Genomic DNA, 21,095 nt, shown 5'->3' with positions numbered 1-21,095 from the left:
TCCTGTGGTAACTGGTAAAGTCGGTTACCAGCGCTGTGTATGGTTGCTGAGGTGATCGGCATACGGCTTGTATGAACGCTATAGGCAGTAATGTCAAAGTAGGCACACACACTCATTAAGTCTTTGTTTCAGTACCTTTCTTTTACTGATGTCCGGTAACAGGTACAGTTCAGGAGGGTAACCAGGTTTTCGGTGCAGGTAGAGATATTCACCCTGGAGATTTGTGAGGCCTCCTCTAACAATGTGTGTGTTGTTTGGGATCAGTCCTGCCTTAAGCTGAACCTGCCACCTTTTATTTTCTTTGGGGTCCTTCTCCACAACTGACAATGAGGACCTTTCCTTGGGGCTACCAATTCTCTTTCTGGGCCCCTGGTCCTATACTTGGTCAAGTTTGGCAACTCTTTCCCCTTCTTCTTCAGGGGGAGTAGATCCTCCTGATCTGTCCGGGTTTTCTATGGTATTCCTGAATTAATAGCAATCTCGGACTCCGGTGTCCGGGTGAGCTAAAGGGATAATAGTTTTGTCTCTTTCTTTCTCCTTCTAGCCTCCGTCCCTCTCTCTAGGGCGCTTCACAACACAGACCTGTTTCCTAGTTCAGGGCTTAACTGGTCCTCAGCCAACAGCTCTCTGTCTCTCCTCCTTCACCCGTCTCTAGACTAACTGCCACTTTGTCTCCCTGGAAACTGACTCCTCCCCTCAGACCTGGGGTGGAAGGTGTTGTGTGTGCCCAAGTGTACATCTCTCCCTGCACCTATGGATCCTGTGGTAATCCCCCGCAGGGGTGCCACACATATATCCTCCCCCTAATTCTATTTTTATCTTTATGTATTAATAAAAATTATATTCACGTTTATTCACTTTTTTTTTAGCCGGCTTTATCAATTATATAGTGAATATTCATCTATATAAGATATGTTATTTGGTGTTGTTAAAACATGTGTAATTGCAATAATTTTCTGGGAGAAATACTTCATTTTCTGGAACAATTTCAAGGGTGCCAACACTTTTGGCCATGACTGTGTACTTATGTCATTGTAAATCAGAAAAACAGCAACTGTGTGAAACTGTGCCCAAATCACTTCCACATGCATGCCATAAAGCAAGCTCAAGAGCAATATATGTTTTCACCTTTATCCTTGTGACTTTATAGTGCAAGGAGTGGTTTTTATTCTGTTGACCAAAAAGGGAAAGGGCCTAGGTGTGTTTGATTTCCAGTTTTGCTCCTGGTATGTGCTCTCAGATAAGACTCTGGTTTGTGTGCATAACATTGAGCAAGACAGATATTTTTATGGACTGCTTCTCCAGCCTTTTATATAAATAACCTGCACTGATAAAGAGTCAATGAATCAGTGAGCCATGATGGCCAAGATATGTTAGCAGCAGAACAAAGGGTATTTAAAGGGAACTGTCATCTGATCCATGCTGCCAAAGCATGAATCAGAGCCTGACTGCACGATTGCAGGCAGGTATACTTTTCTCTGAAATGCTCTGTCGTTTCAGAGAACATCTATTTCAAGTTCCAACCGGTGACCATATATGGAGACTACAGTAATATGGCTCTGCCCTGCCAGCTCTTCTCAGTGTTGCTCTTCATGATTGACAGGTCTTTCCCTCATGTTCACATAGGGAAAGACCTGTCAATCACATGCAACAGCACTGGGAGAAGCCGGCCGGGGGCGGCGCTGGACTACTCTGGTCTCTGGCTATGGTCCACAGCCAGAACCTTAAAGGGGTTGTCCACTGCTACAACAACCACTTCTCAATCTGAATGTTTACCTCCGTGAAAATAAAATTACTTATTATTTTCGCCTCCCGTGTCGGCGCCGTTCCAGTGGTGTTGGTACTCGCGTTCCCGGGGATTATGTGTGGTTATGACATGTGAGCCCTGCACCCAATCAGCGCTGGCTCCACTGTCCTTGTCTTCAGACGTATTGGTAATCAAGAGGAGGTCAGCGGCCAGCCGCCGCTCTCACCTCCTCTTGATTACGTATACTTACGAAGGGACAGGGACGCCAGCGCTGATTGGGTGCAGGTGTCATAACGGCATGTGAGCACCGGAACGTGAGTGCCAACACGACTGGAACGGCACATGCACTGGAGGCGAGTATAAGTTATTTTATTTTCATGGAGGCAAACATTCACATCAAGAAGGGGTTGTCCAAGTAGTAGACAATTCCTTTAAACTATGTGTTCTCTGAAATGCCGAAGCATTTCAGAGAAAAGTAAACATAGCTGCAACTGTATTTCTTTTGGACATTCAGGGGGAGTTGGGGGCTTATATACAGATTTCTGCACTGCGGTACAAGAGGAGGTAATGGTAGTAGCTTTACTTTATATTGTGGAAACCTTCTAACGGGTTCCTTTTTAAAGGAAGTGAATAGACTGAGATGAAATGGACAACCATTAGTACAGAATTGCTAGAAACTAGCTACATACATGCATCATAAATGTTGGACCTACAGCTGAAGTAACTAATGCCTGTCATTCTAGATCATTTCCTCAGTGATTAGGCAAGGCTTTCCTAAATGCTTATTTTATATCTTTCACTTCTTCAAAATCAGAGGAAAACCTTCTTTGAATTAAAGACTTTCGTCGTTGTGCTTTGTGTGCATCTTTGTATCTGCTACTTTTTCTAGTGCTTTTATGGACCTGGCTTTGTTCACTGGGGCACATTCATACATTGAACAGAAAAGCTCCATCCTGAACATTACCCTTAGCTGACAGTTGGGTCTGGCCTAAACCCTGAAATAAACCCATAGCATTATTCTTCCTACACCAAATTTTACAACAAGTATTTTTCACAAATTATGCAATAAAACCACATTCTTCCACAATACGGTCAGTGAAATTTTGATTTTTCTTTCTGCTCCACTACAAATGCTCTTTACTCTTCTCCACACTTGCACATTTGGCAACCCATTTCAGACAGCTGCATTGCCCCCATTCTGTAAATTAGAAGGGACTATCCTCTACTGAAGTGTGTGTGTGTGTGTGTTAAAAAAATATATATATTCAATAAGAGAGAATTCAAAAAATAGTCAAATATGGTGGTTTTAATCTTGCTTGGTTTTTTCTTTTTTTTTCTTTTCAAGGACCAGCACAAAAATGAGTGAACCATTTGACTGTGGTAGCTGTAAGGAGTCTCTATATGGAAGGAAGTATATCCAAATGGAAGAAGGTCCTTACTGTATACCGTGCTATGACAGCCTGTTTGCGAACACATGTGATGAGTGTAAAGAGCTTATTGGCCACGATTCAAGGGTAGGCAAAACCTTGTCAAGAAATGTTGTTTGACTTGCTATCTAAACTTTCATGTGTTTTAATAGGAAATTTGTGCAGAAAGCCTTTCACTGCTAGACACCGCTATAATCTATTGATATGTTTACAATAATGATGATCTTGTTTGGCCGTGGTGTTCGAAGAGTTTTAAAGAGTATTTCTCAACATACGTCTAGCAATCCGGCCAACTTCAGGGCTGTACTTTCAATCTGTATTTGAAAGAGCTTGTAAGCACTGCACTCATTGTCTAGAAGATTGGCACCTCTGACTGCAGTAACCTAGTCAACAGGCAGTAAAAAAATATCCCTCCATCCTTGAGAATGGAGAGGATTTATAATAACAATTTAAATTGCAAAGCTACTTGTTTTTACAAGCTCCTTGCAAATGTAACCATTTATCATGATGAGAATCGCTCTTTGGCGCTGGACTGTGGAGGCTTAGTACTATCTTTATTTACTATGTTAGCAAATGTTTGGGCACCACTTTTCTAAAAGTGGAAAACTTTTTTAAGACTGACAACAGTGAAAATAGAAATGTGTCTACTTGCAAGTAGTCATCTTGATGAAAAGTCTACTATAATGAAAGAGTGGAACATAGAAGTATTCCCATCTCCAAGTTCCTCTCCCAATATGTAGTAGGTGTAATAATATTGGCAAATCCCTCCAATTAGAAATGTAGTATAGTTCTTCTGACTTGCTATGCTGCTTACCTCATTTGTAGGCATTGCAATAGCTTGGGTATCCATGGTTATGACCACTTATATAGTGTCAGTTATTTAACTGTTAGTGGTCATAACCATGGATACCCAAGCTATTGCAATGCCCTGCACATAAGGTAAGTGACATAACGATCCAGAAGAACGATACTACATCTTTAATTGGAGGTATTTGCTAATGTTATTGTTATTACACCTACTACATTTTGGAGATGGGACTATCACTTTAAATTATTCTTCCTTCCAGAGGAAAACTTAAGGGTTCAAATGTTTTGGAAGTTTCAGATATTCAATAAAAAAAATGTTTTATGAAAATGTTCAATACATCACAAGCTAGTTTAGTGACAGTTAGTGTCCAGGCACCAGTTAAATGCCAGGTTCTTCAGTTATTTAGACAGTAAAACTGCAGTGAGGTCTTGATCTTGCAGTCTTAATATGGATACTAAGATTTAGACATTTTTTTGACTGCAGCCTTCGGCCAGATTTACACATCCGGACCGTCTGTGGGTCTCCTGACCTTAACTCGACAGTCTCCTTCAGTCCCAAGGAGACTGCTTTTTGCAAATATGTTAAAAGGAACCAGTCAAGTCCAGTAATGCTATTTACCTGCAGATATGGGTTTAATCTGCAGGTTAATAGCATTATGAATGTGCCCGGCCGCGGTGCTGAAAGTGCAGGACTCCGAAGAAAATTAATTGTATTTCTCCAGAGAGCCGCCGTCTCAGTCATGCAGGCATGCCCAGAGCAATTAGTCATCGCTTATAGGACTGAGAGCTGTAAGCATAGCCCTGCACTGACTGACAGCCGGCTATGCAGTGCACCAGTGTAGAGTGTGCTGTCAGTTAGTGGCCGGGCGTGCTTACAGCCGCCACTCTGTCCTATGAACTCCTGCATAATTTAAAAGCTGGCAGCTCCTGGGAGAAATAGAGTTAATGTTCTCCACACTTTCAGTATGGCAGTCTGTCGCCTTCATAACACTATTAACCTGCAGATTAACCCCATATCTGCAGGTTAATAGCATTATCAGACATGCAGGTTCCCTTTAATAAAAATTGCAGCTTCTACCAAAAACTTTGGAATGATTTTTCAACAATTCGTAAAATAAAACCTTCAATCTGATTCAACATGAAAGTCAAAATAAATTAAATAAGTTGTCTTTTTCCTGCTTTTTTTATGGTACTATATAACAGAGACAGAATATTTAAGCGTACTTAAATGTTTTCTAGTGACATGCTGCATTATAACCATGCGTCATATCTATGAATTCTAGGAACTCTATTATGAGGATCGTCATTACCATGAAAACTGTTTTCGGTGCTTCCGATGTGAGCGATCACTGGCTGATGAGCCCTTTACGTGCCAAGATGAAGAACTGCTGTGTAATGATTGTTACTGCAGTGAATTCTCCTCCAAGTGTATCAGCTGTGATAAGACAGTCATGCCAGGTACTCAGTAATGGGAAAGATGTCATTTTACTGACACCGAAGATAAAATACAAGGTGTACAAATAGGTTTGACTAATAAAGCCGCACTAAACACCAATAATGTAATCATGACTGTGTGACAGAATAGGCAATTGTGAAAGTCTGTTTAGTCTACATAGCATATTCTCAAGTCTTAAAATGCATTCCATTGATTTATTGGTACCTTGATCTCTACATTGCCTTTTAAAGGAGTATTTCTATCCCAGACATTAATGATATACCACACGAGAGGTGGTCATGCATCCCATTTTCTCCCCATTCACTTCCCGTGATTGATCCTTCACTTTTTTGGGGGGTCTAAAAAGAGGAGAAGAGAGCCACGCATCTGCAGCCACTCCTCCATTCTCCGCAGTGTTAGACTGGGCCTTGTTCTCAAGATAAGTGGAGATCCCCCTTGCATCTATCAAACATTTTTCGGTATATCCTAAAATGGGAATCCCTTATTAAATGGGATCTGTCACCAGGTTTTTGCCACCTAATTTGAGAGCAGCATAGTACAGAGACCCTGATTCCAGCGATGTGCCACTTACTGGTTTCCTTACTGCAGTTTTTATAAAATCACTGTTTTATCAGCAGGAGATTATCATTAGAGGACTAAAAAACATACTGCCATGTAGTATTCATATTTATGAGCTCTGTATAACACCGCCCCCACCATTTATTGGCAGCTTTCTAACCAAGCACAGTGTAAACAGAAAGCTGGTGAGTTAGCATACAGTACAGACCAAAAGTTTGGACACACCTTCTCATTTAAAGATTTTTCTGTATTTCATGACTATGAAAATTGTACATTCACACTGAAGGCATCAAAACTATGAATTAACACATGTGGAATTATATACTTAACAAAAAAGTGTGAAACAACTGAAAATATGTCTTATATTCTAGGTTCTTCAAAGTAGCCACCTTTTGCTTTGATGACTGCTTTGCACACTCTTGGCATTCTCTTGATGAGCTTCAAGAGGTAGTCACCGGAAATGGTTTTCACCTCACAGGTGTGCCCTGTCAGGTTTAGTAAGTGGGATTTCTTGCCTTATAAATGGGGTTGGGACCATCAGTTGTGTTGTGCAGAAATCTGGTGGATACACAGCTGATAGTCCTACTGAATAGAGTGTTAGCTGCTTTTTTCTTGCCATAATACAAATTCTAAGTAAAGAAAAACGAGTGTCCATCATTACTTTAAGAAATGGTCAGTCAGTGCGAAAAATTGGGCAAACTTTGAAAGTGTCCCCAAGTGCAGTTGCAAAAACCATCAAGCGCTACAAAGAAACTGGCTCACATGACCAAGAGTCACCTCTGCTTCTGAGGATAAGTTTATCCGAGTCACCAGCCTCAGAAATCGCAGGTTAACAGCAGCTCAGATTAGAGACAAGGTCAATGCCATGGCTACCAAAGCATCTTGCAGTGGCATGCTATTCCATCCGGTTTGCGTTTAGTTGGACCATCATTTATTTTTCAACAGGACAATGACCCCAAACACACCTCCAGACTGTGTAAGGGCTATTTGACCAAGAAGGAGAGTGATGGGGTGCTACGCCAGATGACCTGGCCTCCACAGTCACCAGACCTGAACCCAATCGAGATGGTTTGGGGTGAGCTGGACCGCAGAGTGAAGGCAAAAGGGCCAACAAGTGCTAAGCATCTCTGGGAACGCCTTCAAGATTGTTGGAAGACTATTTCCGGTGACTACCTCTTGAAGCTCATAAAGAGAATGCCAAGAGTGTGCAAAGCAGTCATCAAAGCAAAAGGTGGCTACTTTGAAGAACCTAGAATATAAGACATATTTTCAGTTGTTTCACACTTTTTTGTTAAGTATATAATTTCACATGTGTTAATTCATAGTTTTGATGCCTTCAGTGTGAATGTACAATTTTCATAGTCATGAAAATACAGAAAAATCTTTAAATGAGAAGGTGTGTCCAAACTTTTTGTCTGTACTGTATACGTAAAAAAAAAATGCTTATGTATTTTTTGTGGGAAAATTCATGTGTCAACTGTAAACAAGATAAATGTTCTGTTGTGGGAGATAACCAAGCTATCTCCCTAAGTCCCATAGACCTGAGTGCAGTGGCATCAGTCATGTGTGTGTAGCACCCCGAGGGTTCGGTTGCTACAGAGGTATTGCATCTCACCCAGATGTGCGATATCTCACTTCCAGGTAAGGATGGAGTGTGGCTCAGGACCCTAACACCCACATGCACTACACCACATTTCCGGGGGACAGCTCGATGGTGCTCCCATTAGTTATGCAGGCACGAGTGAGCATGTCCCTGGCTGGAGTGGGGGGAGGGAACACCTAGAGAAGGGAACCCGGTAGTGTGTGCGTGGGGGAAGTAGATCCTGGGTGCACTCTGTACAGGAGTATAAAGGGAGGCACCATCTTGGAAAGAGAAGGGAGTTGAGAGAGGAGAAGACAGGGAGCAGAGCTGCTTTATGGGCTCTGCTCCACAGGCAGGCCCTGTCAGGAGGCCTGAGCCTGGAGGAGGGAAGAAGGAGGAAGAGGAGCAGACTGGGCTCCAGAAAGGACAGAGGGGACCCCAGGGGTGTGGACTGGCTGGAAGCCACCACACGCCCGCCGCTACTTGAGTAGGGGGGTCAGGTCAAGAAGATGGGAACCGGATCCCAAATTAGTGGAGGAGAGAAACTACCCTCAACTAAGAACCGGAGGCTGCGACATTACATGTGGAGCAGCCCCTCACCACACCCGCTAGAAAGGCACCACATAGGACCTGGAAAACGCAGGCCAACGTTTGCCCACCAAGAAGGTCCGAGGCAGCTGGACATAAGCGTGGTCACTAGTGGGGTTGAAGACCAGAAACAGGGGACATAAAGGGGGTCCTGCAAAGCACTCCAGAAAGACCTGGGAGTTAACCGAGCCCCTCACCTGGTGAGCACAGCGCGACACAGGCGGCTACCTCTGCAGCGGTGGCCTGGAGCAGTAACCGAGTAACCGTGAGTAAAGACCCTGAACTGCACCACCAAGACTCTGAGTTGCCTTTGTTGCGCTCGTGTACCACCATCACCCCCATCATCTATCCGCGCTGCCCTGAGGCCATACCCCTCCCGTTGGGGGTTATACCACCACGCTGCACATCCTTATACACCTGGCCTCAGTGGACTGTTCTGCAGCGGCGGCTTCAAAGCCGCACTCAACGGGTGGCGTAGTCGATCAAGTTAACATCTACTGCCATAGACTGCCACTTAGTTTGACTCCCTGGGCACGGACCGGGTCACCGCCACGAGACTACTACCCCCATCTGATCCGGCTCCGGGTAAGCCCCCGTGTACGCGATGCCGCACGGCACAGAAGGCCCAGGGGCGCGTCATGTGGTCATACTACTCCATTCAGTCCAGACCAAAATGAGACAGAACTATGATTATTCTAGTTATGGTTCTACTTTATCCACTCAGCCTATCAGATTTAGCTATTGTTGCTTTATGGCTTAGTGTCTTTTTCACATGTATAGAAGAGTCTGAATTTCTTTTGCTGTGTTTTGGTGTCTGTTACTATATTCTTTAATAGTACTTTTCAAGAGAGGACCGGAAAACTACTTGGCATCTGATTTAAATACAAACCGTAAAAATCTCTGGGGAATTTCACAAGAAAAGGAAATAAATCAATGTTCAGAATTCCTTGGCATAGGATCATTTGTGTGAGCCAAATTGCTGGCAAGTGTTTGACAGTGTTAGGACATTTGCTTGTGACGTGCCTGGAACTTCTTTCCTATTCAGTATAACTATTAATGACTTGGAGATGCTGTCAAAAGTGGCAAGTTTTTGTTCTTCTATTCCCAAAGATCCCTTGAGTACTGTATTTTTCAGACTATAAGATGCACTTTTTAGTAAGTAATACTCTTGTAGTGTTTGCGTCTTATAGTCCGGAGGCAGCTTCCTGTGATGGAGGACAAAACAGACACCGAGTCCTTCCCAATCACAGAGGGAACTGCTCTCCCATCTCCTGCCCTTCACTGATTTACATGATCGGTGCAGAGCAGGAAAGGTAGCCATGCATTTCCTGAGCAGTTGAAGGACTTTTCCACTCATCTAGCTCCAGGTCTTCTCATGTCATGTGATCTTACAGTTCCTTCCAGGCATGTGACTGATGTGGTAATATGTATGGAAATGTGCCTGTAGCAGAGCTGTGTGCAGGGGTGTTGCTAGGGTCCTAAAACATCCAGGGCTCAGGCCTAGTGTATATTGCATCATCGGCACTACACACTTTACAACATATTGGCAGTTGATTGTCAGTTACTCGGAGTATGGGCAAAATTCTTGCTATTTTGCTGTCTTAGGAAAAAACTGAAATGGCTCCCGACAAGAAATAACACTGCTGCACTATAAACGCACAGTACCACTTTATAGTGATGTAAAAACACCACGATTTTGAACAACATATGTACACAGCATCTATAGAAGACTACTATTGTGCAGTAACTGAATAACCCCGCCAGCAGGGGTCACACTACACTTTTTACAGACGGGTATAAATACTCCTCTTAATGTTTTTGAGTAGTATTTTTAGCCAAGGCAGAATGCGTAACTTGTAATAGCCCAAATTTGTAATACAAGCTGTAGGTATATGTAATGTAAGAACTTGCTGTTCATACATGAAGACATTAATACAGTATATTCAATAAAGGCAGGTGACGCTAAACCTATATTATATTGTACACTGATAATTGGAATACAGTGGGCTCCGTTATAAGAGCCGACAATCCTGATGATCCTTCCCATGTATTGATGGTCACTGCTGCAAAGTCTTTTCATAATCCAGGGGCTCTGATTAGCAGGGATCGGCTGTCAGAATCCCCTTGACCTTAGAATTGGGTGGCCACATGTCGAAAAATCTTTAAAATGGGTTGCATTAAGTTTCCAAATGGTCTCCTAGCCATGGGATAGGGGATAACTTCCCGATCGCTGGGGGTGCGACTGCTGTGAACCTCACTGATCCCGAGAACCCTGTGTGAATGGAGCAATGGTCGATTATGCACAGTGCTGCACCATTCATTTTCTATGGGCCGGCTGGAGATACCTGATCACTGTGCTCGTCTGGTCTTTGGCACTCCCATTAAAAATGAATAGAGTGGCAGTGATCAACCACTGCACCATTCATTGTCTGAGATTGCCAGAAGTAGCGGAGTGCTGTTCTTGGCTATTCTGGGCAGTCTTATAGACAATAAATGTAGGGGAGGTTCTAGCAGACCCTGTTCCTGGGATCACTAAGCGTCCTGCCTGTCAGATCATCAGTAATTAGCACACTATCTCCTCTTGCTCAGACAAGAGAATTTGCTATTTTGGCTATTTATTTTGGCTGTAATTCTTTAATTTTATCAATTTGCTTATTCTTTCACCTCTCATGTCCACCTTTTATTATGTCTCAGATTTTCAGTGCAGCCATGTAGTTTGTCTATACCACTCATCATGTCACTGTGAGGAGGGGAGAGCCGTTGCTGTGCAGTAAATCCGGATGGTTCTAACAAGTAGAAGAAGCAAGTTCCAGCAGTCCTGCCAAAAAAAATCCACCTGCACCAGACCTACATGTATGGTGTGCGGGAGACTAGGAAGGTGCCCGCTGTCTTCTGGGAAGATGTTCTCAGCCCCACAGGCCCCTGACCCAGCCTTGCACTGTAATAAAGAGCAGGAGATAAAGCCGGACTTTTATCTAAAGAGGGATTTGGCTTCCTCCACCTGTCTGTCATATTTGTAGATGAAGCGGCAGGAGAGCAGATGCCGGCAATGAGTTGAGGTATCATGACATGCTGTGTTAGGGAGCAGAGGAAAGCAGTTCTGTGTCCGGCAGCTTCAGTGTACTGAAGTCTCATGCAGGGCTTATTCTAGCTTACCTGCTGCTTGAGGTGAAAAGTGAAATGGCATCTCCTCCCACCTGGTCTTTCCCTAACTTAACGGAGGAACCCAATTTATGCTGCCCGAACCACGGGCAGCATGAATCAGAGCCTGGCCTCAGGATTGCAGCCAGGTATAGTTTTCTCTTAAAATTCTCCCCTAAGATACCAGAACCATAGCCAGAGATGAGACTAGTATGGCGCTGCCTCCTGACCGGATCTTCCCAGCACTGGTAGTGGTGGCTGATGGGTCCCTCCCTATGTAGACACATGGGAGAGACCTGCAGTCACCAGGAGCAGAGCTGGGAAGAACCGGCTAGAGACAGCGCTGGACTAGTCTCGTCTCCAGATGTGGTCCCTGAAGTATCTTTCGGGTATATTTTCCCTGAATCATCAGTGTTTCAGAGAAAAACTTACCTGGCTGCAATTGTGCAGCCGGGCTCTGATCCAAGGCCCCCGTGGTTTGGCTAGAATGAATCTGGTGACAAGTTCCCTTTGAATTGAACATCCTTATGGGCTGTGCTGTCTCATGATTCAAGACAGATCGTGATTTACTATCATAGTAACCTTGATTTACAGGCAGTATTCCTCCGTTTGCTATTTTTCCATTAACATAACTGTATAGACAACCATACTTCAGATGTGCACTGAAAGATCTGATATAGATCAGAGGACATAGGCTGCCATTTTTCCCGGCAGTGCAGGGCCTTTTAATACAGGACAACAGGCTACCAAAACCTTGATCTTTAGTACAGCACAAAATATAATTTCACCAGATGACCGAGCCTTTTGCTCATTCATCGGTGGATCAGAAGCCAGTTTAAACTGCACGGTTATCATGACGCCAACACGGAGCTGGAAGGAGGAGCCACTTATGTACCCACCATGTGCTCTGCGTCTGCCAAACCCAGGCTGCCTGTGTTCAAGTGTTGCTTGAACAATAAAGTTTACTTAAGTTTTAAAAAAAAGTCACTGGAGATTCGGGGCATTACTCATAAGATCCGGGGCTGGAGCCTAGTGATGCCTCTGGCTCTGTGTGTATGTAAATGTGCGTGTAGTAGAGCTTTATGTGTGTATGTAAATGTGTTTATAGCAGAGCTGTGTGTGTTTCTCAGCAGTGTGTATTGTACACAAACAGATCTATTACCTCCCTATTCTACCCTAGTGCATTAAAATTAGTGATAATGACCTCTCCACTGTACACCATCAGGGAAGTTTTAATTAAAAGGAAAAACTGTTCCTATTTTCTACTGTCTAAACCTGGGGTGTGTCTTATAGTCTGTTTTTTTGTTTTTGTGTTTTTAAATTTACCATTCGGTTCCAGAGATATGGTCTTTTTTATTAAGTGCTGATTACTAGGGAGCGTGGTTCACAAGATTCCCTAGGGGCATGTCTTTACACCGCTGTGCAATATTACCCTGTGAGACACACACCCTTGATAAAGATAATAACAATTAGCACTGAATAAAAAGATCCCCTCTAAAAGAACTAAAGTAAAGTCAGCAGTACTGGCAATTTAAAAAATGGGATTCATGCTTCTATGGACTATATCCAACAGTCATTAGCAATCAATAAATATGGAAAGTAAGGCAGCACATCCAATGAAATGAACCTTTTATTAACCCAAGCCATGCCCACCATGCCATGGGTTAGTAAAAGGTTCATATCATTGGATGTACTGCCTCATATTCAATGGAGCATGGGGAATGAAATGGGAGCAAAAAGTGGCCACTTCTTTGACCTGACGATCGGATTTATTTAAATAGCATTCTGCCAAAATCCAAATGAAGAATTCTAGAAACTATAAACTCAATGTTGATTCCTACCCTTCTCCATTAAGTCACACAAGTAAAAACATTCTGACCTACTAAAATAATTATATGTAGCACCACAGCTTTTAAGACTTAGAGTAACATCTGCTAAATGAAATGAGCAAGGAATGGAGGGGGGAGAGAACATTTTCCTACAATTACACAAATGTATGTTAAATTTGAAGCCATGTTATAACTTCTATAACCACAGAAACCATTATACTGATGTCACAGAGTATACTTGATAATATAGAATATGATAGATGCACACAGTCTCTTGGTGACTATGGACCTTACAATTCTGTAAGAGTCCATCACTTCCCCCGGGATTTGCTGACAATTGAATATCTGTACAAGCAGTCTGACAATCGCCCCAACATCTCCTGATAGACGAAAACATCATCAGACTGTTAGATTTTTCTTTTTTACTTATTTACACCCTTGGTTTCATATTCCACCACAAAACAATAATTTGTAAGTTAGCAACTCTACACATACATGATCATTGGGCTAGAGGAGAGCACAGTTGTCCAGTGTGTGTCCAGCTATAGCCGCAGTACAATCTGTGATGACATTATTTATTATGAGGATTAGATTACATGTTTGCTTTGTCACTTAATTAGGTTGTGATCCCTTTCCTATTTTTGTCTTCTTGTACGCCTTTCTATTTTCTGCGTTCTTCGGGATTGCATAGCACTTTTCAGTGTGTGCCTTGGCTCTGCACTGAAGTCTTCTTAGGACAGCAGTAATAGGATTAAAGGCTTCTTCAGGCTATAAATATTTAAAATACCTTAAGACCAAGTGGACTTTTCCTAGAAAACAGATAATTATGCTTCCCTGACTGGAGTTTACAGAAGAGCAAAGCAAGAAAAAAATTGGGTCTGAAATGAAAAATGTACAAGTAGTTTCCATTATAGCTTGTCGTCATGCGGATGAATTATGTATGTAAGGATATTTGTGAGCATGAAAGTACATCTTGCTTTTTCCTGCAGGATCACGCAAATTGGAATACAATGGACAAACTTGGCATGAGCACTGTTTCATATGTAATAGCTGTAAGCAACCCATCGGATCCCGCTCATTTATTCCTGATAACCAGGCCCATTATTGCATCCCATGTTATGAGAGCAAGTTTGCCCCACGCTGTACACATTGTAAGAAGGTAAGAGAAGGTGACACAAGCACAGACCTGCTGCTAGTACTTTATTATATATCCAATCCCAATGATTATCTGTATTGATTTTGTGACTCACTCGGATAACTGCCTCCAGTTTCACTAATAATTAACGCAGTCCTTTTACTTTGCAGTCATTGACCAAAGGTGGCGTAACCTACCGGGATGAGCCATGGCACAAGGAATGTTTTGTCTGTACTGGGTGTAAAACCCAGTTGGCTGGTCAACAGTTTACTTCGCAGGATGAGAAGCCTTATTGTATCAAGTGTTTCGGTAATTTATATGCCAAGAAATGCTTTGGATGCACTAAACCTATCACAGGTATATTATTTTGCTTTGATTTTGTAATATGTAAAAGATAAACTAATAAGTTATGTATTCTTAAATATGTGTGTTTACCTATATCCTGTCATGTCCAATAAAGGGAATCTGTCAGCAAGTTTTTTGCCATTTAATCCGAGAGCAGAATAATATAGGAACAGAAGGCCTGATTACAGGGATGTGTCACTTGCTCAGCTGTAGTTTCAATACAATGCAGTGTTTTATCAGCAAAAGATTATCCATGCAGGACTAGGTGTCTTGTGCCTGGTAGTCCAGCTGATCTGTGTAACCTGCCCCCACCACTGATTGGTGGTTTTCTGCTTAAAGCAAACCTGTCACCAAGAAAATGCAATGCAAGCTGCGGGCACCATGTTTAGAGAAGGGGGAGGTGAGCAGAATGAAATGTGATTTTGTGAGAAAAGATTCAGTATAACCTGTGATTTATTGATTTATACCTCTGCTCTTTCTGAAATTTCCAGTCCAGTGGGCCGCACGGTGGCTCAGTGGTTAGCACTGTTGCTTTGCAGCACTGGGGTCCTGGGTTCAAATCCCACCAAGAACAACATCTGCAAGGAGTTTGTATGTTCTCTCTGTGTTTGCGTGGGTTTCCTCCCACACTTCAAAGACATAGTGATAGGGAATGTAGATTGTGAGCCTCTAAAGGGACAGTGCCGATAATGTCTGTAAATTATAAAGCGCTGCGGAATATGTTGGGCCCTATATTAATAAAAAGATTATTATTTATTGTGGGCGGTCCTATCAGTGACTGACAGTTATTTCTGTATGCACACTTGTATAAAGATAGCTGTCAGTTATTGATGGCCCCGCCCACTGGACAAAAATTGCCAGAACAGAGGATTAAATAATGAAAATACGGGTGATACCTAATCTTTTCTCACAACCCTATACATCAATCTGCTGAGCTCCCCCTGCTTTATAACATGATGCCTGCAGATTATACTGCATTTTCATGGTGACAGGTTTTCTTTAAGTACAGAGTACACAGGAAGCTGCCAATCAGTTGTGTTGGTGGGGTCATACACAGCTCATCATTCTGACCACTGCTACACCTACAGCAGAGAAAACAGGGAATCTATGAAAACTGCACCAAGCAGTCCTGTACGTACATCACTGTGATCAGACTCTCTGCCCCTACATCATGCTGCTGTCAGATTCCAGACAAAAAGCAGCTGACAGCTTCCCTTTAAATACTTGCTGAGCTTTGTCTTTTGGCTCATGTGTGCTTGAGAAGTTTTTGCATTGTTTGCATCACCTGTTACTAAGGTAGTGAGGACAGAGAGAGTGACGAGGAAATAGGAAATATTCCTCTATATTTGTGAGGAGGTTAAGATCTACACTTATCATCCAGAACTCATATCTGAATATAATTGTATTTTTTGCTCGATAATTACTTTACCTTACTCTCACCAATGTGCAATAAATCAAGTGGGCAGACACATATCGGATGTCACATTCCTCTATCTGCTTTGTCCATTCACTAGTCTGCATTGATGTGTATGTTCTTAACTCAAGTCTACTCTGTTTTAAATACAATATATGGACAAATAGTTGGGTAATAATATAGAGCAGGTCCCAACTTTGTAGGTAAAACCGTTTCAATCTCTTTTGGGAAAACTTTCTACAAGATTTTGAAGTGTGTCAGTGGGAATTTTCATCCATTCATCCAGAAAAGCATTTGTGAGGTCAGACACTGATGTTGGACTAGAGAGCCTAGCTCGCTATTTCCTTTTTAGTCTATCCCAAAGGCATTTGATGGGGTTGAGTTCAAGGTTCTGTGTGGGCCCATCAAATTCTTGCAGATCAAACTCGCGTAACGATGTTTTTATAAACCTTTCTTTTTGCGCTGTGGAATAGTCATGTGGACACTGAAAAGGGTTTCCTCCAAAACGGTTCCCACAGAGTTGGAAGCTTACAATTGTCCAAAATGTCCTGATATGCTGAATCATTCACATTTCCTTTCACTGTAACTAAGGGCCTAGGTTAGCCACTGACAAACAACCCCATAACATTGTAGTCACTGCTTTCTGGTTCTTCTATCCTTTAGTATACAGGCCCGGAGAGAATAAGACACAAGACAGGTAGTATGTGTCAACAGACTCTAACTTTATTACAAAGCATAGGGTTTATATACACCCTGGAGGCAGAAACGGATTTACCATATATGGTCCGATCATACAATTTAGCTGTGCAAACAAAAGCTGGTTTCTGTTCTCGTGACGCCTAGGTTTGTAGTTTAAACATTTATTCAGACACATTTAATCAGACACATTTAATCAGACACTTCTGATGACTAGCAAGGACACGTTAGTTTCTATTGATACAAGGAAGGAACATTTAGTTGTTGTTTTTGACCTAAGGTAACCGTCAGACTTATATAGCATAGATGGGGTCTTTGAACTTGGGGACCTCATCTTCTGCTATAACAACATCATAGCTCCAGGTAACATCATCTAGGCATTTGTAAACCCAGACTCCTCTATCTGTCTGCTAGCTAGCGATGGGTGATTTGACACTCCTTGATTTGATGGGAGGAAGCCCAAACACTAGGGAAAGGGGGAGTGGAGACCCCTAGGCAGATCTGACAGTCACCCTGACTCTCCTAACGTCCCTAAATAGGTTCCACACCTATCACAGAGCAGGAAACCTAATCCCTGACTGTCCTTAGTGATAGGCACAAGGTAGGGAGCGGACGGGATGAGCACTAGTCAGCCCCCACTGCAACTAAAGACAAACAGGTAAACAGACAAGGGAAACACTTAGCTTGAGAAGACACCAGAGAGATCACGCCAACTATCCTCTAAGGGAACTCCAAGAAGACACTAACCGGCTACTAGTACTTCAAGCCTGGACAGAGGAAAATAGAGCTATCCTCTGGAGAGATTAAAGGCATTTAAACATCAAGCAAGAGTGTGTCAATTAGCAGCAGAAGGTGGAGGTCACTGCTAGGTCCTAGAGGGAGAAGGATATCACTACACTACAGAGATGAAAAAGGTCAAGAAGGTGCCAAGCGCAGTGACTTTCTACCGCTGGATCCAGAACGACTGTCTGTCACACCTGACACACCCGTGACACTGAGTTGATGGAATATTTAGAAAGGAACAAATTTTATGAGCTGACTTGTTACAATGGTGGCATCCTATTACATTAGCACATCCGAATTCAGTGAGCTTTTTAGTAAAAGTCATTCTCTCAAATATTTGTAAAGGCAGGCTGCATGGCTAGATTCTGGATTTTATTTACCTTTGGGAATGAGACTGAATGAAAAACCTTAATTAAATGATTGAGGTGTTTCCCAATATTTTGTCCTTATTGTGCAAGTCATACCACTAAAGGCCCTCTTACAAATTAAGGTTACCTACAACATCTGATTTTGGCAGGACCAGAAGATCATTGAATGTCTGAGTGCCTGCCAACTATCCCCTGACAGATGTCCGCATGGAGATGGATCTTTTTGTTCTCCCTGGAGATAAGCTGACATCAGAGTTGTCAGACTGCTTACTTCTCCTCCTTGAGAAAACATGCAAGCTCAGCCAAGCGTTCATGTGTATAGGGGAGTAAGGAGAGAAAACTCCACTGATAAAGGGCCCCGTTAGGCAATTCAGTGAGCTCTTTAGAGCTGCACCAAATAAAGTAACATATGTTCTCTATATTAAAAGTTTAAGATAGTGTTTTTTTTTACTTTTGTACCAGTTTATTTTCTATTTATTACTTTTTTTTTTTTCACTTGATTCTGTTTAGGTTTTGGAGGAGGCAAGTATGTCTCCTTTGAAGACAAGCACTGGCATCACAGCTGCTTTAACTGCTCCCGTTGCTCATGTTCCCTGGTAGGAAAAGGATTTATTCCAGATAACGAGGACATTCTGTGTCGTGACTGCAACAGTGACCTATAAATTTCCGGAGAGGGCGCCAACATGTACCCCTTTGTTTGTCAGGAATCAACTGTAGCCTATGGAGCAATGGGCTACTCTCCCCAATATCGCGCTTGTGGACGGCACAATAACTGTGTCCTTACGACAGCTTTTGACACTCCATTATTTGTCTGCCTTGCTTACTTTTTCCATTGCTGGAGTACATTTGTTTGTTCAGTTTGGATTTTGCAGGAAAAAGTGGATATTGCTCAGTAGTTAACGAACCTTTAGCTTTGTAATTTATATATTCGGAAATATTGTATAAAAAATAAAGTAAAATGATTGTATAATAAACAAAAAAAACAGGTCTTCAGGCTGACCTTTTGGTATAGCTTTTTGTTAATGCACATTTTCTATAAAGTTTACTATTAAAATAAACTTGATTTATAGCGTAATGAATCTGCTTTAAGAAATGTTGTACTCATCACTATTAGTCTCCTTTATAATAAGTAGCAGATCCCTTTACTTTATGTAAGCCACAGATGCACATTTAGAGAGGCAGGGTCCACCTTGGACAACTCCTCGAGAGCAGTAATAATCTTTTGTCATGTCTCTTTTGCATTACAAGTATTTATAAGACAAATGTACAAGTTTCCAAAAATAGGGATGCCCAGTAACTGGTCTCATAATTTATTCAATATTACCCTTTTGGACTGTAATATAACTTACCTTTGTACCACTACAACAACAATAATTTCCAAGAAATAGTGACCACAGTAGTAGTAATACAGTATTATGATTGTGACACTTTATGGCCTGTTGTGTTGTATATAAGAAAATTTGTCATGGGAGACTAACGTCAATGTAAATTGTTCTATTGTGATTAGGAAGCTCAAGTGTCCTCTTTGAATCTTATTGGCAATAGATTTGCAAACTAACTCTTTACATTGCTTGTCCTTTAAATGGGTTATCCAGGACTTGTATGGGGCAACGAACTAACACAGTTGCTAACTATTTGCCTGCACAGGAACCATATCTGCCAGGTCACCCAGGGATTTCCCCTGCTTCATTTCAGCTCTCATCAACAAAGGCGCTTCCTGTTCCGGTCTGCTCTGTCAATGAGGTGTCACTGCAGACGTCATGCTGATTAACAGCTGGTTCCCCTCAGTTAAAAGTGGCATGCGCTTCACTACACATCTTGCTCCAGTCACGGACTGAAGTAAGACTTCTGGCATAAAGTACGCCACAGCTTGTCATGAATTAGACGAGCTATGATGTCACACACCTGTCCTGCCACAGCTCTACCCATTTTGGTGAAGTTGGGCAAAACATGCTTGATAATGCCAAAAGTTGCAAAATTTTTGCACAACTTTTCAAAGCTATTTTACGCCAGAATTCTGGCGTAATCGCTTTGTTGAATCTGGACCTATGTAGTTTCTGTGCATTGTGATCTTTGAATCACCCTGTTTAACCATGTGTAATAGCTGTTCAGTTTCTTTGGACAGTGAAATAGTATCCTCTGTGTGGGTTTCTTATAACCTATGCCTTTTTTTTTCCCCTAAAATATTGTCCATCTCTTCCCTCTCTAATTCTTTTAGACCTTTATGGTAGATGAAAAGGAAAACTGTACTTTACTTGTCAATTGTTTATTCAAAATAAGTGTGTTGGTTAAGGAAATTGGAGATTTGTTACCAAATGCACCCCCAATGGTGAGCAATCCAAAAACTAGAGTAAGTTGCCCTTCCGATGAACTGAAACAAATTCCCATGCCTTCTGGTTACTCTGCGCGAACACCTTTTCAAGTAAGTCACCTGATCAGACTTAACTTAAATGATTCATGTAAACCAGCTTTCATAAGTGTCCCACTCTTGTGTTTACTGCTAGAAGAAATGCGGAATATCACAGCAATATTTTTAGGACCTACAGGTCAAATTTACAGAGGGCAGATTTGAAAAGTTTTTGATGGTTCCAAAATTTGGCTAAAATCAGGAATGGACTCTTAAAAGAGGAAAAGTAGCAAATAAATGCTAAAAAAGAAAAAAACACTTAAACTGCACAGCAACCCTGGCCACGTGGATGTGTTTTTGATATATTTGTAATTTTGTAATTCAAACTTTGATGCTGGCAAATCAGAGTTTTAAGATGAGCAATAATCAAATGTTTTTATGTTTTTCTTTTAATAATGTGCACATAATCATGTAATCGTATAAATGTTTGTTAAAATCTTATGCAATAAACCTTTTGGTAACGTTTGTGAAACTAATGTGCCTAGAAAATATTTATTTGACTTCTTGTAATGTGACCATCTTTCCCAATTTCATATACATGTATGATCGGATTATCAAAGAAATATATTGGAGAGATGTGAGAGATATATTTATTTATTTCTGAGAGATAAATATTTGTTTAAGGCCTCCTTACTGGTATAAGTGTGTTATCTGGGTGTCTGTTTTTACCATCAGTGTTTTTCCGGTATGAATAAAGAAAGAATTAAATTACAAAGCTTTGCAATGTTAAACACGGACAGCACATGGATGCTTTCTGTATGTTGTACATGTTTTTCATGGACCCATTGACTTGTATTGACCCTTGTCATCCA

General features: G+C 41.8%; 1 protein-coding gene across 1 annotated transcript in view; it reads left to right on the top strand.

Annotated features, from left to right (window-relative positions):
• FHL3 (four and a half LIM domains 3) overlaps positions 1-20,755 on the top strand; it is a 63,790-nt gene extending 43,035 nt beyond the window's left edge. Inside the window, exons 2-6 of the mRNA XM_073665885.1 lie at positions 3,093-3,261; positions 5,265-5,439; positions 14,125-14,294; positions 14,441-14,627; positions 18,387-20,755. Coding sequence (XP_073521986.1) covers positions 3,106-3,261; positions 5,265-5,439; positions 14,125-14,294; positions 14,441-14,627; positions 18,387-18,538 — 840 coding nt within the window. The 5' untranslated portion in view covers positions 3,093-3,105 and the 3' untranslated portion in view covers positions 18,539-20,755. The remainder of the gene's footprint in view (positions 1-3,092; positions 3,262-5,264; positions 5,440-14,124; positions 14,295-14,440; positions 14,628-18,386) is intronic.
• Positions 20,756-21,095: the final 340 nt, after the last annotated feature.

This window comes from Phyllobates terribilis, unplaced genomic scaffold (assembly GCF_046119375.1).
Source record: "Phyllobates terribilis strain yellow unplaced genomic scaffold, ASM4611937v1 Scaffold_2__4_contigs__length_985480577, whole genome shotgun sequence".
In the NCBI taxonomy this organism is placed as follows: Eukaryota; Metazoa; Chordata; class Amphibia; order Anura; family Dendrobatidae; genus Phyllobates; species Phyllobates terribilis.
The sequence above is the reverse complement of the archived record's forward strand: the minus strand, read 5'-3'. Positions and strand labels throughout refer to the sequence as shown.